At 41.6% G+C, this 13031-nt stretch overlaps 1 protein-coding gene across 1 annotated transcript in view; it reads right to left on the bottom strand.

Annotated features, from left to right (window-relative positions):
- Positions 1-327: 327 nt before the first annotated feature.
- Positions 328-13031, bottom strand: part of LOC132381043 (guanine nucleotide-binding protein G(t) subunit alpha-2) — a 62442-nt gene continuing 49738 nt past the window's right edge. The window contains exons 6-8 of the mRNA XM_059950157.1: positions 10585-10714; positions 1436-1589; positions 328-518 (exon numbers count right to left, since the gene is read on the bottom strand). Coding sequence (XP_059806140.1) covers positions 328-518; positions 1436-1589; positions 10585-10714 — 475 coding nt within the window. The remainder of the gene's footprint in view (positions 519-1435; positions 1590-10584; positions 10715-13031) is intronic.

Genomic DNA, 13031 nt, shown 5'->3' on the forward strand with positions numbered 1-13031 from the left:
GTGGTGAGGCTTTACCCATGATGGACTGGACCATATCCAGTAATTTTTGTCTGTGGACCCCAAGTTGGGAACCCTTCTCTAAATATTTTTTTTAAAAACTGATAGACCACATATAGCTTAGCTAAAAGTCAGTAACTTAATATTTCAGATTGCTATGTGCATGTGTACAAAAGAGAACATAATCATTAACATGCAGAGATTATTCTCAATCTTCTATTTGTGAACATACCATTTTAAGATGCAAACTTATCAGGACAGTAACTGAAGATAATAAATATTTCAACAGTGCATACCAACATACCTGATAATGGATTAAAGCTCCCGTGTTTAGAAAAGTCCACAATCTTTAAGATTTTCTTTAATAATGATGTCTTTCACAGCATCGAAAACAAACTTGACATTTTGAGTGTCAGTGGCACATGTCATGTGTGCATAGATTTCTTTGACATCTTTTCGCATGTTGAGGTCCAGGAATTGGGCCTTGATGTAATTGCCGGCATCTTCGTACGTATTGGGACCTAGAATTGGAGGGCAGCGAACCTTACATACAATGAACAACATCGATGCATGGTGTGTGAAAAATGACAGACAAGATCACACGTGACAGAGCAACGATCTAAGTGACGCGTCCACTTTATTTTAACACAAAAATGGTGCAGAGAACGTGCAGGTCAAAGCAATCAGGGATCTGGTCTAGTGTTAACATTCATCCTGGCCTGTCATGCTTTTCTAAAGACTCCAGTCGGCCTTAGATCGACCTGTACATATGGATGAGTTGGTGAGATCTGTGAGCAGTGACCCGGTCTCAGGCGGCCAATACTGAGGCTCCACTCACACAGTGCCCGACATCCTCTGACAGCAGAATATTAGTGAAAAAGATGCATTCAAATAGATTTAAATAATTAAAGTGGGGCACAGTAGAGAAGATGACCAGGGATGGACAGAGATAGAATGCCAGCAGTGTAGGTAATTAAAAATATAAAAATGATTTCAAATATTGAAATGATTTTACTTAGAGATATCTTAAATAACAAAAAATTAATTTGAAATGTAAACATTTGCCTGCAGTGACTTTTAATCTAGGTCACTAGATGTCTCGGAGTACCTAGATTAATCTAGTTACACTAGCTGATGTAAAGCAAAGGATTAGATACATAATCAGTCCCACCCCACTGTTCAAGAAGTTTTGAGTTAACAGTCAGTAGAGAATTGAGAGCAAATCAGTTGCACTGGTGTGTGCCGCTGTGTTTCAATTCATAGTACAGAAGGCGGGTACAAGCGAGATCAGCAACAGTTCCCTTGAAACAAATGTGGTCAGGCCGTTTAAACAATTAACTGGATTGGGAATGATTAGTAAATGATAGCTATTTGAAATCATTCCTCAATCTATTGTCACATTTCCTACTAAGAAATATGGAATGAAATAAAAAAATACCATCGTAGTCTGGGAAGCAGATGCTCAAATGAACTTTTTTGATTTTTTCCTCGAATAGATCCTTCTTGTTCAGGAAGAGTACAATGGAGGTGGCTGCAAAGTACCTGTGGTTGCAGATACTGTTGAAGAGATGGAGACTCTCGTGCATTCGGTTCTTGTGGGAAAAGAGCAGAGATGATAAAACAGTATCACTTTGTCCTGTTCATATTTGCTAAATTTTGGAGGAAGGAGAAACTTCCTTACACAGGGATGGAGGCCTATGTGAGTCTAACATTAAAATGCAGCTCATCTGTAGTCAACCCAAAACCAGCCTGAACCCTGGAAATTGTCATTTCCATGCACAACACATGCCCATTTGTTGTAAATATAAAGTAATACACAAAGTGGTGGAGGAACTCAGCAGGTCAGACAGCATCTATGGAGAGGATGAAGGGTCTCCACCTGAATGTTAATTCTATTCCACTCCATAGATGCTGCCTGACCTGCTGAGTACCTCCAGCATTTTGTGAATGCTACTCTGGATTTCCAGCATCTACAGAATCCCTTGTGCTTCTGCTGCAAATATAGCACATGTTATTGATTTCTTCAGGATAACACTGCAGTGGTCAGAGCAGAGTTGATAATTAGAAAAGCAAAGTGACCTATAAAATGTACTGAGCCTCTGCTATTGTTCAGTTAACCTAACCCAATCCCAAATATTTTCTCTGAATACACCTATTTAGGATTAGTTAGGATTTAGTTAGGATTTGGAACTTGCTTTGCATGCAGCAATGGAGTTAATAATATAACTGTTTTCAAGGGATGAAAGGTACTGCTGTGGGAGGAAGATCAGTGAGAAGGAACTTGCGGGAAGTATAAACATGGTGGTAGAAACGATTAGATATCAAATTGTAAATTAAATTTTTAAAAACATGTTCCTTGTTCATCTCTCACTGTTGCATCTCAACATCACTTTACCTGTTAAATGTGAGACCTCGTTTAATTTTCCCCTCATCTGCTCCATTTGTGGTCTGGCACTAGAGCACAATTTTGTAATAATGCAGAGGCAAGTTCTTCTCCACAAATTATGCAGCACACGATCAGCTTTTAGAATAATCCCTGCTCTTTCCTCAATAATTATTTTCCCTTTTCAAGAAACCATCTAATACATTTTTGAAAATTAGCACTAAATTTGCTCCTACTGCGTATATAGGCAGTGTATTTACGTCAGCTCAATATTTTTATTTTACCTTAATTTTTCCACTTTTTTGGTGATGCTTATTTTAAGTCTGTACCTATTGTTAAGTGAAAACAGTTTCTTTGTAGTTACTCAGTCAAAGCCCTCCATTAACGCTACTCTAATAGAATATTTCTATTTTATCCTAACCCTCCAGATATTCAATATGTCTCATCCTTACTGACACTTGAATTAACCTGCCCCACATCCTCACAAAGACCTTGCATCTTCATAGAGAGCAATGCACAGAACGGGACGCAATGACAGCTGAGGTTAAACCAGAGATTATAATTTCCTGACATATGCCTTTATAAAATGAAGGATTTTCTATCCCTTTATTTTCCAGCAGCAAACTTAAAAATAAGGGTTCTGGATGTAGGATTAAAGCTCTTGGTTTGTTAAGAGTTAAGTACATTTGCAAATTTAAAGCTGACAACAGAGCTAGAAGTGAGTTTTAGAAGTACCAATTATTACCTAGTCCCACAGGGGTTGGGCAAGTGAGAAATGTGTCACAGAAAGATGCTGAGGGAGGATTTGCAACTTCCCGTTGATTGTTCGACCTTCTCTGAAGTTCTGTATTCTACCTTCAATCTCTTGAATTAAATGCTGATTGAAAGGTTTAATCTGTTCCACTTTAAATGACCCTGAAGCCGCCAACTAGAATTGGGTAGAGATGGCCTACACTCAGTAGCCACTTTATTAGGTACCTCCTGTACCTAATAAAGAGGCCACTGAGTGTATGTTTATGGTCTTCTGTTTCTGCAGCCCATCCACTTGAAGGTTTGACGTGTTGTATGTTCATAGATGTTCTTCTCCACACCACTGTTGTAACATATTTTTTTTTGAGTTACTGTCACCTTCCTCTCAGCTTAAAGCAGTTTGGCCATTCTCCACCAACCTCTGTCATTAACTAGGTGTTCATACCTCATTGTTATTTTTTTTTGTTTCTTGCACCTTTCTCTGTAAGCTCCTGAGGCCGTTGTGTATGAAAATCCCAGGAGATCAGCAGTTTCTGAGATACTCAAACCACCCCATCTGGCACCAATGATCAAATGACCAACTTTGATCATTTCATGGTCAAAGTTACTTAGATTACATTTCATCCCCATTCTGATGTTCGGTCAGAACAACAACTGGCCCCCTTGACCATGTCTCCATACTCTTATTTGAGTTGCTGCCACATGATTGGATGATTAGATATTTGCATTAACAAGCAAGTGTACAGGTGTGCCTAATCAGGTGGCAGCTGACTGATTGGCAACTAGCAGTTGTAAATGGATTAGGTCTTTGAGTACTGTCAAGCAATAGCAACTTGTCATTTTATGGCACCTTAACATAAGACTATAAGACATAAGAGCAAAAGTAGGTAATTTGGCCCATCAAGTCTGCTCCACCAGGGTCATGCCAGGGTCTCTTCGCAGGAGAGTTATCAATCAAAGTTTGTTACCAGCCACATAAGGGGATACAAGCAACTGAAATATTTAAAAGAAGGAGATCGTGGGAGGGGAAATATAGAGGAAATTCAGAGTTTAGGGACTTGAAGTCAGTCACGAAACAGCGTACTCCAGTACATATCCAAGTATTAGTTTAGTGTGTGGAGGGATCTGCTTCTTCCTTTTCAGGCAGTAAATTCCATAAACACCCTCATCACCATTTACATCCTTCTAACTGATCACTTAATATCTAAGCCCTTTGTTTTACGACCCTGTAGCTCAGGGAAATGGTTCCAGAAACAAAGACAGAAAATGCTGAAAATATTCAATGGGCCGGACAGCATCTCTGGAAAGGAAATCAGAGCTAACATTTCAGGTCCTACTTATTATCTGGGCCCATCACAATTTTATACACCCCGGTTAAGATTCCCTCAGCCTCCTCTGTTCCAAATGTTTTCTCATTGCTTTGACTGGGAGTCTTGGTCAACGTGGTGGAGTTTGGCCAAAGCCATGCTGTATGACTTTAGAACTCAATGACTTCAACTGCAAAGTTGTCCAGTTCCAGTAACAATGCACCAATATCCACTTCATCCCTTTCAGAGCAACGTGATTCTGTGGGCTAACTGCTCTGTGCATTGCAGGCTCGTAAGTTCTGCATAATGAAACAAGCTGGGGTGTCTGAGTGCTGTAAATTGTTGTTATGTGGAAACATTCAGGGACCTAATCCAACGGAAACTCACTTGAGCCTCTCTGCTTGGCAAGGGCATTGAACTCAGACAAGAACACTGTTTTCCATTTTTGGGAAGTTAAACCAGAGCAAGACTTACATAGTGACTGATAGGGACCTGGAAAATGTCGTAGAAACAAACAGACCTAGGACTACAAGTACATATTGCCCTAAAAGTAGACAGAGTGGTGAAGAACTGAACTGGCAGAACACTGAACTGACTCTGTGGCTGTGGCCTGCAACCATTGGGCTCCTGCACCAGCTTCACTTGTCTCAGCTCTGTGGCTGTGGACTCACTTTCGATGTCTCTGAGGTTCATGTTCTGTGCTTTTTTGTTTATTTTATATTGTTTGCATGGTTTCTTCTTTTTGTTACACATTGAGTGTTTGATTCTTTTGCTGTCTGTTTTTTTTAAATGGGTTTCATTTTGTTTCTTGTTTTGCAGCTAACTGTAAGAAGACAAATCTCAAAGTTTTATAGAGTATACATATATAGTAAATCTACTTTGAACTTTGAAGAGAGCATTTGGTATGCTTGCCTTCATCAGTCAGGGCATGCTTTCTGCTATGATTGCTTCCTCCGTGATTCCCTTGTCCATTTGTCCCTCACCATTAATCTCCCTCTTGGCACTTATCCCTGCAAGTGGCATAATTGCTCAACCTGCCCATTCACCTCCTCCCTCGCCTCCATTCAGCGCTCCAAGTAGTCCTTCCAGGTGAGGGAATACTTCATCTGCAAATCTGCTATTATATCTGGTGCTTCCAATGCAGCCTCCTCTACATTGGTGAGACCTGTCGTAAACGGGGACTGTTTCATTGAGCACCTCCACTCCATCCATCAAAAGTGGAACTTCCAGGTGGCCAAACATTTTAATTCCAATTCCCATTTCTGTTCCAACATGTCAGTCCATGGCCTCCTCTCACGCCAAGATGAGGTCATCCTCAGGATGGAGAAGCAACACCTTATATACTATCTGGGTAGCCTCCAACCTGGTGGCATGAATAGCTATTTCTCCTTCAGGTTAAAAAATCCCCTACCCCTCCCCTCTTCTTCTATTCTGAATTCTGGCCTGTTACCTCTTTTCCTCCTTCCTTTTCTCCTATGGTCCACTCTTCTTTCCTATCAGATTCCTTGCTCTCCAGCCCTTTCCCTTTCCCTTGGCTTTACCTATCACCTTCTAGCTATCCTTCTTCCCCTCCCTCCACCTTCTTATTCTGGGTCTTCCCCCTTCCTTTCCAGTCCTGAAGAAGTGTCACAGCCCGAAAAGTTGACTGTTCATTTCCATAGATGCTGCCTGACCTGCTGAGTTCCTCCAACATTTTGTTTGTGTTGCTTTAGGTTTCCAGCATCTGCTGAACTTCTTGTAATTATGCAGTACAAGAGTTGGGTTGTCATGTTACATCTGTGCAAGTTACTGGTGAGACCACAGCTGGAGATTTTTGAGGAGACTATGAGGATGGTTAATGAAAGAAAGGCAGTGAATGTTACCGACTTGGACTTTGACAAAGTCTCGTATGGGAGGCTGGTTCAGAAGGTTAAGTCACTTGGTATTCAGGATGAAATAGTAAGTTAGCAACGGCATAGTCAGCGAGTGAAGCCAGAGGGTGCTGTAGATGTTGCCTCCCTGACAGGAGCCCTGTGACTATGGTGTACCACAGGGATCAATGTGGGTTCATTGTTGTTTGTCACCTATATTAATAATTTAGACAAAAATTTGGTAAACTGGATCAACAAATTTGTGGATGGCACTGAGATTAGGGATGTCATGGAGAACAGGGGAGGCTATCAAAGATCTGGACCAGCTGGAAAATGGGCTGAAAAATAGCAGATGGAATTTAATGCAGACATGTGTGAGGTGTGGCACTGTGACAGGACAAACAATAGCAGGACCTACACAATGAATGGTAGGGTGTTGAGGTATGTGGTAGGACAAAGGATCCTGGGAGCCTTTTCATAATTTCTTGGAGGTAGTATCACCGATAGTTTGGGTCATAAATGGGAGCTTTTGACATATTGGCCTTCATAAATCCAAGAATAGAGTACAAAGTTGGGATATTATACTGAAGTTATATAAGATGTCATGAGGTCAAATTTGAAATATTGTGTGCAATTCTGGTCATCTACCTATAGAAAAGATATCAATAATCTTGAAAGAGTACAGTGAAATTTTACAAGGACATTGCTGGGACTTGAGTTGGGAGAGGTTCAATAGGTTAGGACTTTATTCATGGAGCATAAGGGAATGAGGGAAGATTTGATAGAAGTATACAAAATTGAGGCATAAACACTTGCAGACTCTTTCCCCTAGGGTTGGGTGAGACCAATACTAAAAGTCATAGGTTTAGAGCAGGGGTTCTCAACCTGGGGTCCCTCAGCTAATGGTAGGGGTCCATGGCATAAAAAAGTTGGGAAACTCTGGCTTTTAGGGTGAAAGATGAGATACTTAAGTCAATCTGAAGGAGAACCTCTTCTCTCAAACATGGTGCCACTGTAGAGTGAGCTGTCAGCAGAAGTGTTAGATGCAAGTTCAATTGTAACTTTTGTAAGATGTTTGGAGAAGAACACTGATAGGAGGGGTGTAGAGGCTATGGTCCGGGTGTCGGTAGATGGACTTGACAGGAAAAACAGGTTGGCATGTACTAGATGGGCCAAAGGGCCTGATTCTGTACTGCAGTGCTCTATGACTCTACATTCTATGTTCTTAGGTAAGAGCGTGAAGGTAGGAGTCTACAGACTTGATTGACACTTAATGACCAGCATGGACCAGATGGGCTGAAGGACCTGTTTCTATGCTCATTTCCCTAGCTAACAGGATGGTGAGGTTTTGCATCAGTAGTTTGCTGGGAGAATGAAAGCTGAGAATATTAAACTGGGCAGGCTTTCCTAATAAGCAGGTGGTGGGTCGGAGATATGTCTCTATCAAATGAGGTGTAAGGTGTTCCTTCCCTCTGCTCGCCTGGAGATCATCCTTGGGCAAGGTATAGCACCTGATAGCCCCAGGGTTAGGGTCATGTGAAGCCATGGGAGCAGGTGATGGATGGCCGTATGAGCAGATGGTGCATATCACAAGTTTTGGTTATCCCCCCACTGATGTCAGGTAGACAATCACTGAAGGGCATTGATAATGGGGGTCATTTGTCTTGTAAAGACACTGCCCAGAAGAAGGTAATGGCAAACCATTTCTGTAAAATTTGCCAAGAAAAATCATGGTCATGGATAGAGCAACAGCATGAAGGGAACAATCCCTCACTCAGTAAACAGATTAAATCATGACCACGATCACCCACATCATACAACACAACACATAATGATGATGATGGTTTCCTTATAAAGTTCAATATGCATCCCAAAGTGACTCAGACCCAGATTTATTTCTCACCTGTACATCGAACCACACAGAGAACCAAGTCATTTGTGTTAACAGCCTACACGGCCAAGGATGTGCTGGGGGCAGCCCACAAGTGTCGCCACACATTCCGATGCCAACATGGCATGCCCGGCATGCTCAGCAGAACAGAACAGAAAACGCCAAGCAACAATAGCCAAACACTCCTTTTGCCCAACACAGTCCTCTAATCCCAGGAAAGCCTGCCCTTTTCAGCCTCTGTCTTCAATTCACAACCCTTGCCTTTTCAATGTTCCCAGTGGACCTCCTTATTCCTTGTTCTACAGTTCACAAGCTGAGATGTGGCCTTCCACAGGTAAATAATGAAAATTCAAATAACAGATGCCTTGACTGTGAAGCTTTGAACTGAATATTAGTGAATTCATATGCAATCAACATTTTCTATAATGTACAGTAGCAGTGTTTTCAATTCACAGTAGTGTAGATGGTAGAAGGCTGACAACATATTATAGCTGTGGAATATCTCTCCGAGGCTTTCCATTGAGTGGCTGGTTTACCATATTGGGTTCAGTTATGACAAATTGCCTTCATGCAATCCCAGTGACCACTGAAGCTAATCTGTCCTTGGCGTTCTGCACTGCAGTCAGGGAAAGCACTAAATGAGTCATTGAACATTCCGATCACGCAAGCAATGTTCTCTCAAATGAGGCCCAATCACGACAATTCAGCTATCACACTGAATGTACCCGACATAATCACATAAGGACGTCAAACTAAATTAAATCCAGCTTTTTTCAGTAACAAGCTGAAGTGTGTTAATGAGGCAAGATCAGGGTCGCACATAGGTTGACCCTGTGGTAAATGCAATCTAGCTGTACAGAACAAAACTCACCTCAGATTATACTTTCCTACTGTAAGCTTGCACTACTTCAGGAAGTATAATAGTTTCATCAAAACTATACCTCTTCCCAACCTGCCTCCTGTAAAAATGCTATTCCCTTTTCCCATTTCCTTCATTTTTGCTGCATCTGTTCCCAAGATGCAGATTTCCTTCTTCAAAGAACAGGTTTCCCTTCCTCTACCATTAATGTTGCCCTCATCCACATCTCCTCCATTTCCTGAACATCCCCACTCACACCATCTTCCCATCGCCTTAACAATTATAGAGCTCCTCTTGTCCTTGTATCTAACATCCTCCACAACTTCTGCCATCTCCAAAGGGTGCCTGCCACCAAACATATCTCTCATTCGCTCCACTTTCCACAGGAATTGTACCCTCCATGACTCCTTGTCCATTCATCCCTCTGCACTAATCTCCCTCCTGGAACTTATCCCTGCATGAGGCCAAAGTGCCACACCTGCCAATTTACTTCCTCCCTCACCTCCAGTCAGGTCCTCAGACAGCCCTTCCACGTGAGGCAACACTTCACCTATGAATCTGCTGGGGTGAATCACCTACCTATTAAGTCCAGTGCTCCTGATGTGACCTACTCAACATTGATGAGACCCATTGGAAATTGGGGAATCTCTTTGTCAAGCACTTCTGCCCCATCTGCCAAAAGTGGAACTTCCCAGTGGTCAAACACTTTCATTCCCATTCCCATTCCTGTTCTGACATTTCAGTCCATGGCCTCCAGCCCAAAACATCAACTATTTATTCATATCCATATATGCTACCTGACCTGCTGAGCTCCCCCAGCATTTTGTATGTTACACTGTCTACTCTGCGAGCTTCATGCAAACAAGGAGGTTCATTGCAGTCTGGTGTTAAAGGCAGTAAATTAATCTGAATCACTGCTACAAAGTAAGGGAGTGTAAAGGGGTTTTACAAGGATGTTGGTAGGGCATTTCACTACAGGGAAAGATTGGCTGGACCAGAATATTGATGTGGAACAGTGGAAGGATAGTGGAGACTGTACAGAGGTGTGTGAAGTCAAGCAGGACCCAAACTGAGTAAATAGGAAGGACCTATTCCCCGTAGCAGAAGGATCAAAACAAGCAGGCATTGACTTAAAGCAACTGTAAGAATTAGAGGAGAGGTGGAGAATGTTTGGCAGAGGCAGATACCTTCTATACCTTCAAAGAAAGCTTGAGGAGCTGTGAAAAGCAGGGCTGTGGACCCAGAGCTGAAAGCTCTTCATTAGCTAGCATTGACTCTAGGCCAAATGCCCTCCATCCATTCGATAAGCTTTCTAAGATTCGATCATCCCGAAGTATCTTCTTATGTTTGCCAACAAGAAACTTGGCCATTCATTTGAAGGATCACACTTTTAATACTTCCTGATGCGGAAGAAATCCATTAATCCCATTATCTCAGCATTTGCTCTGACCTCGTGAGGAATTAGATCAGAAACCAATTACGCCAGTGCTTTAAAAATATTGTTGTGTGATTATTTGTTTTCATGGCGCAGGTTTAGAATTACATACCACTTCATCATCTTCCACCAACACCATGTCATAAGCACTGAGGGCACCACAGAAGATAATACAGGTAACTCCCTCGAAACAGTGGATCCATTTCTTCCGTTCCGACCTCTGCCCACCAACGTCAAACATCCTGAGATCGGAGCAGAAAGATGTTTCAAGAACAGTGGGAGAGGGACACAGTCATAAATCACAATTCAGTTTCATTTGGAATCTATTATGATAATAGTTGGAAAGAATCAGATTTAACATCACTGGCATATGTTGTGAAATTTGTTGCTATACGGAGCAGTACATTGCATTACGTAATAATAAAAAATATAAATTACAGTAATAAGAATATATTAAAAAAGTTTAATTAAATGTCAAAATCAGGTTTAATATCATCGGCATATATCATGAAATTTGTGTTTGTAGCTGCAGTACAATGTAATATATAATTGCATATATTTATATAAATATTGAAGGCTGAATACAGGATTAATGGTCAGCTACTGAAGAGTGTGGATGAACAAAGGGACCTTGGGGTTCAAATCCATACGTCCCTCAAGGTCGCTGTGCAGGTTGATAGGGTAGTTAACAAGGCCTATGGGTTGCTAGGCTTCATTAACAGGGGGATTGAGTTCAAGAGTAGAGAGGTCATGTTGCAACTCTACAAATCTCTGGTGAGACCGCACTTAGAGTATTGTGTTCAGTTCTGGTCACCTCATTATAGGAAGGATGTGGAAGTTATGGAGAGGGTGCAGAGGAGATTTACCAGGATGTTGCCTGGATTGGAGAACAAATCACATGAAGCAAGGGTAGCAGAGCTGGGACTTTTCTCTTTGGAGTGTAGGAGAATGAGAGGGGACTTGACAGAGGTCTTCAAGATTATGAGAGGTATAGATAGGGTGGATAGTCAGTTTCCCAGGGCACCAATAGCAAACACCAGAGGGCGTATGTACAAAATTAAGGGAGGGAAGTTTAGGGGAGACATCAGGGGTAAGTTTTTTACACAGAGGGTTGTGAGTGCCTGGAATGACTTGCCAGGGATGGTGGTGGAGGCTAAAACATTAGGGGTATTTAAGAGCCTCTTGGACAGGCACATGGATGAAAGAGAAATGGAGGGTTATGGGATAGTGTGGGTTTAGTACTTTTTTTTAAGGATTATATGGGTTGGCACAACATGGAGGGCTGAAGGGCCTGTACTGTGCCGTAGCGTTCTATGGTTCTAATAGAAAAAATATGGTATTTTTGAAATATGAAATAGTAAGTATATATATTAAATAGTTAAATTAAAAAGTAGTGCAAAAAATAGAAATAGAAGTGTAGTGAAGTAATGTTCATGGGTTCAATATCCATTCAGAAATCCAATTGCAGAGAAGCTGTTCCTAATTCCTAATTGAGTGTATGCCTTCAGAGGGCATGTTGTGGGCGATGGGGACCTGTTTATTTGCTGAATTGTTTATTTAATTTTTATGGAGTGGCACAATTAAACTGGTTTTCTTCACAGCTCCGTGAAACAGGTTCAATCCTGACCTCTGGTGCAGACTGTGCGGAGTCTGCGCGCTCTCCCTGTAACTGCATGGGTTTCCACCAGGTGCCTCGGATCCCTCCCACATCCTAAAGGTGTGTGAACTGGTAGTTTTGTGGAAATAGCAGCAAGAAGCGTTAAAGTGGTGTGCTGGCGGACACTTTGTACAGCCTATTCTGTGAGGGCAAGTTCAGTAAAGCAAGAGACAAGATGATAAACTGACAAAGACTGTACGCAGACATAGTGCAGTCACCCAGGCTGAACATAGCCCTTGAAAGCCCAACTCTCCTTCATGTAGCCATCCTGTTCAAGCCGAGGAACCAAGGTCATCAACCATGCCAAGAAAAGACAAAGGGTTATTGGGCATGTTGGATTGGGATATAGAATTTCCTTTTACTTCTCTTGGAATTTAACTTCTCTATGCTTGCTCGCATTTTTATATAATCACCTACTGTATATACATACAGATACAGTAATTCCAGTAATTACGATACAGTTGCTTCTATATTTTTCCAGAAACTTCTTAATTTTCAGCAGTAAGTGCTAAGTCACTTGAGTCTGGCTGTTTTATAGGTTAATTTTTATCACAGGCATTTTGTTATCTCTAGTCTGAGTATGAGATGGCCACGACTTCTTTTTTCCTTTTTCTTTGTTCAATTGGCTCCTTTTTCTTATCTATTTTCTACTCCTGTAACACTTAAAATCATCATAAGCAGTAAGGTTGATGCCTCATTCTTGACTTCCAGACAACCTTGGGATCATAAAGGTATCAGGATATATCGGGTAACACTTACTATTGGGCCCAAAAAGTCGACTGTACTCTTTTCCATAGATGCTGCCTGGCCTGCTGAGTTCCTCCAGCATTTTGTGTGTGTTGCTTGGATTTCCAGCATCTGCAGATTTTCACTTCCTATTGGACAATTATTTTACTAATTCT

This window comes from Hypanus sabinus, chromosome 25 (assembly GCF_030144855.1).
Source record: "Hypanus sabinus isolate sHypSab1 chromosome 25, sHypSab1.hap1, whole genome shotgun sequence".
Lineage (NCBI taxonomy): Eukaryota > Metazoa > Chordata > Chondrichthyes > Myliobatiformes > Dasyatidae > Hypanus > Hypanus sabinus.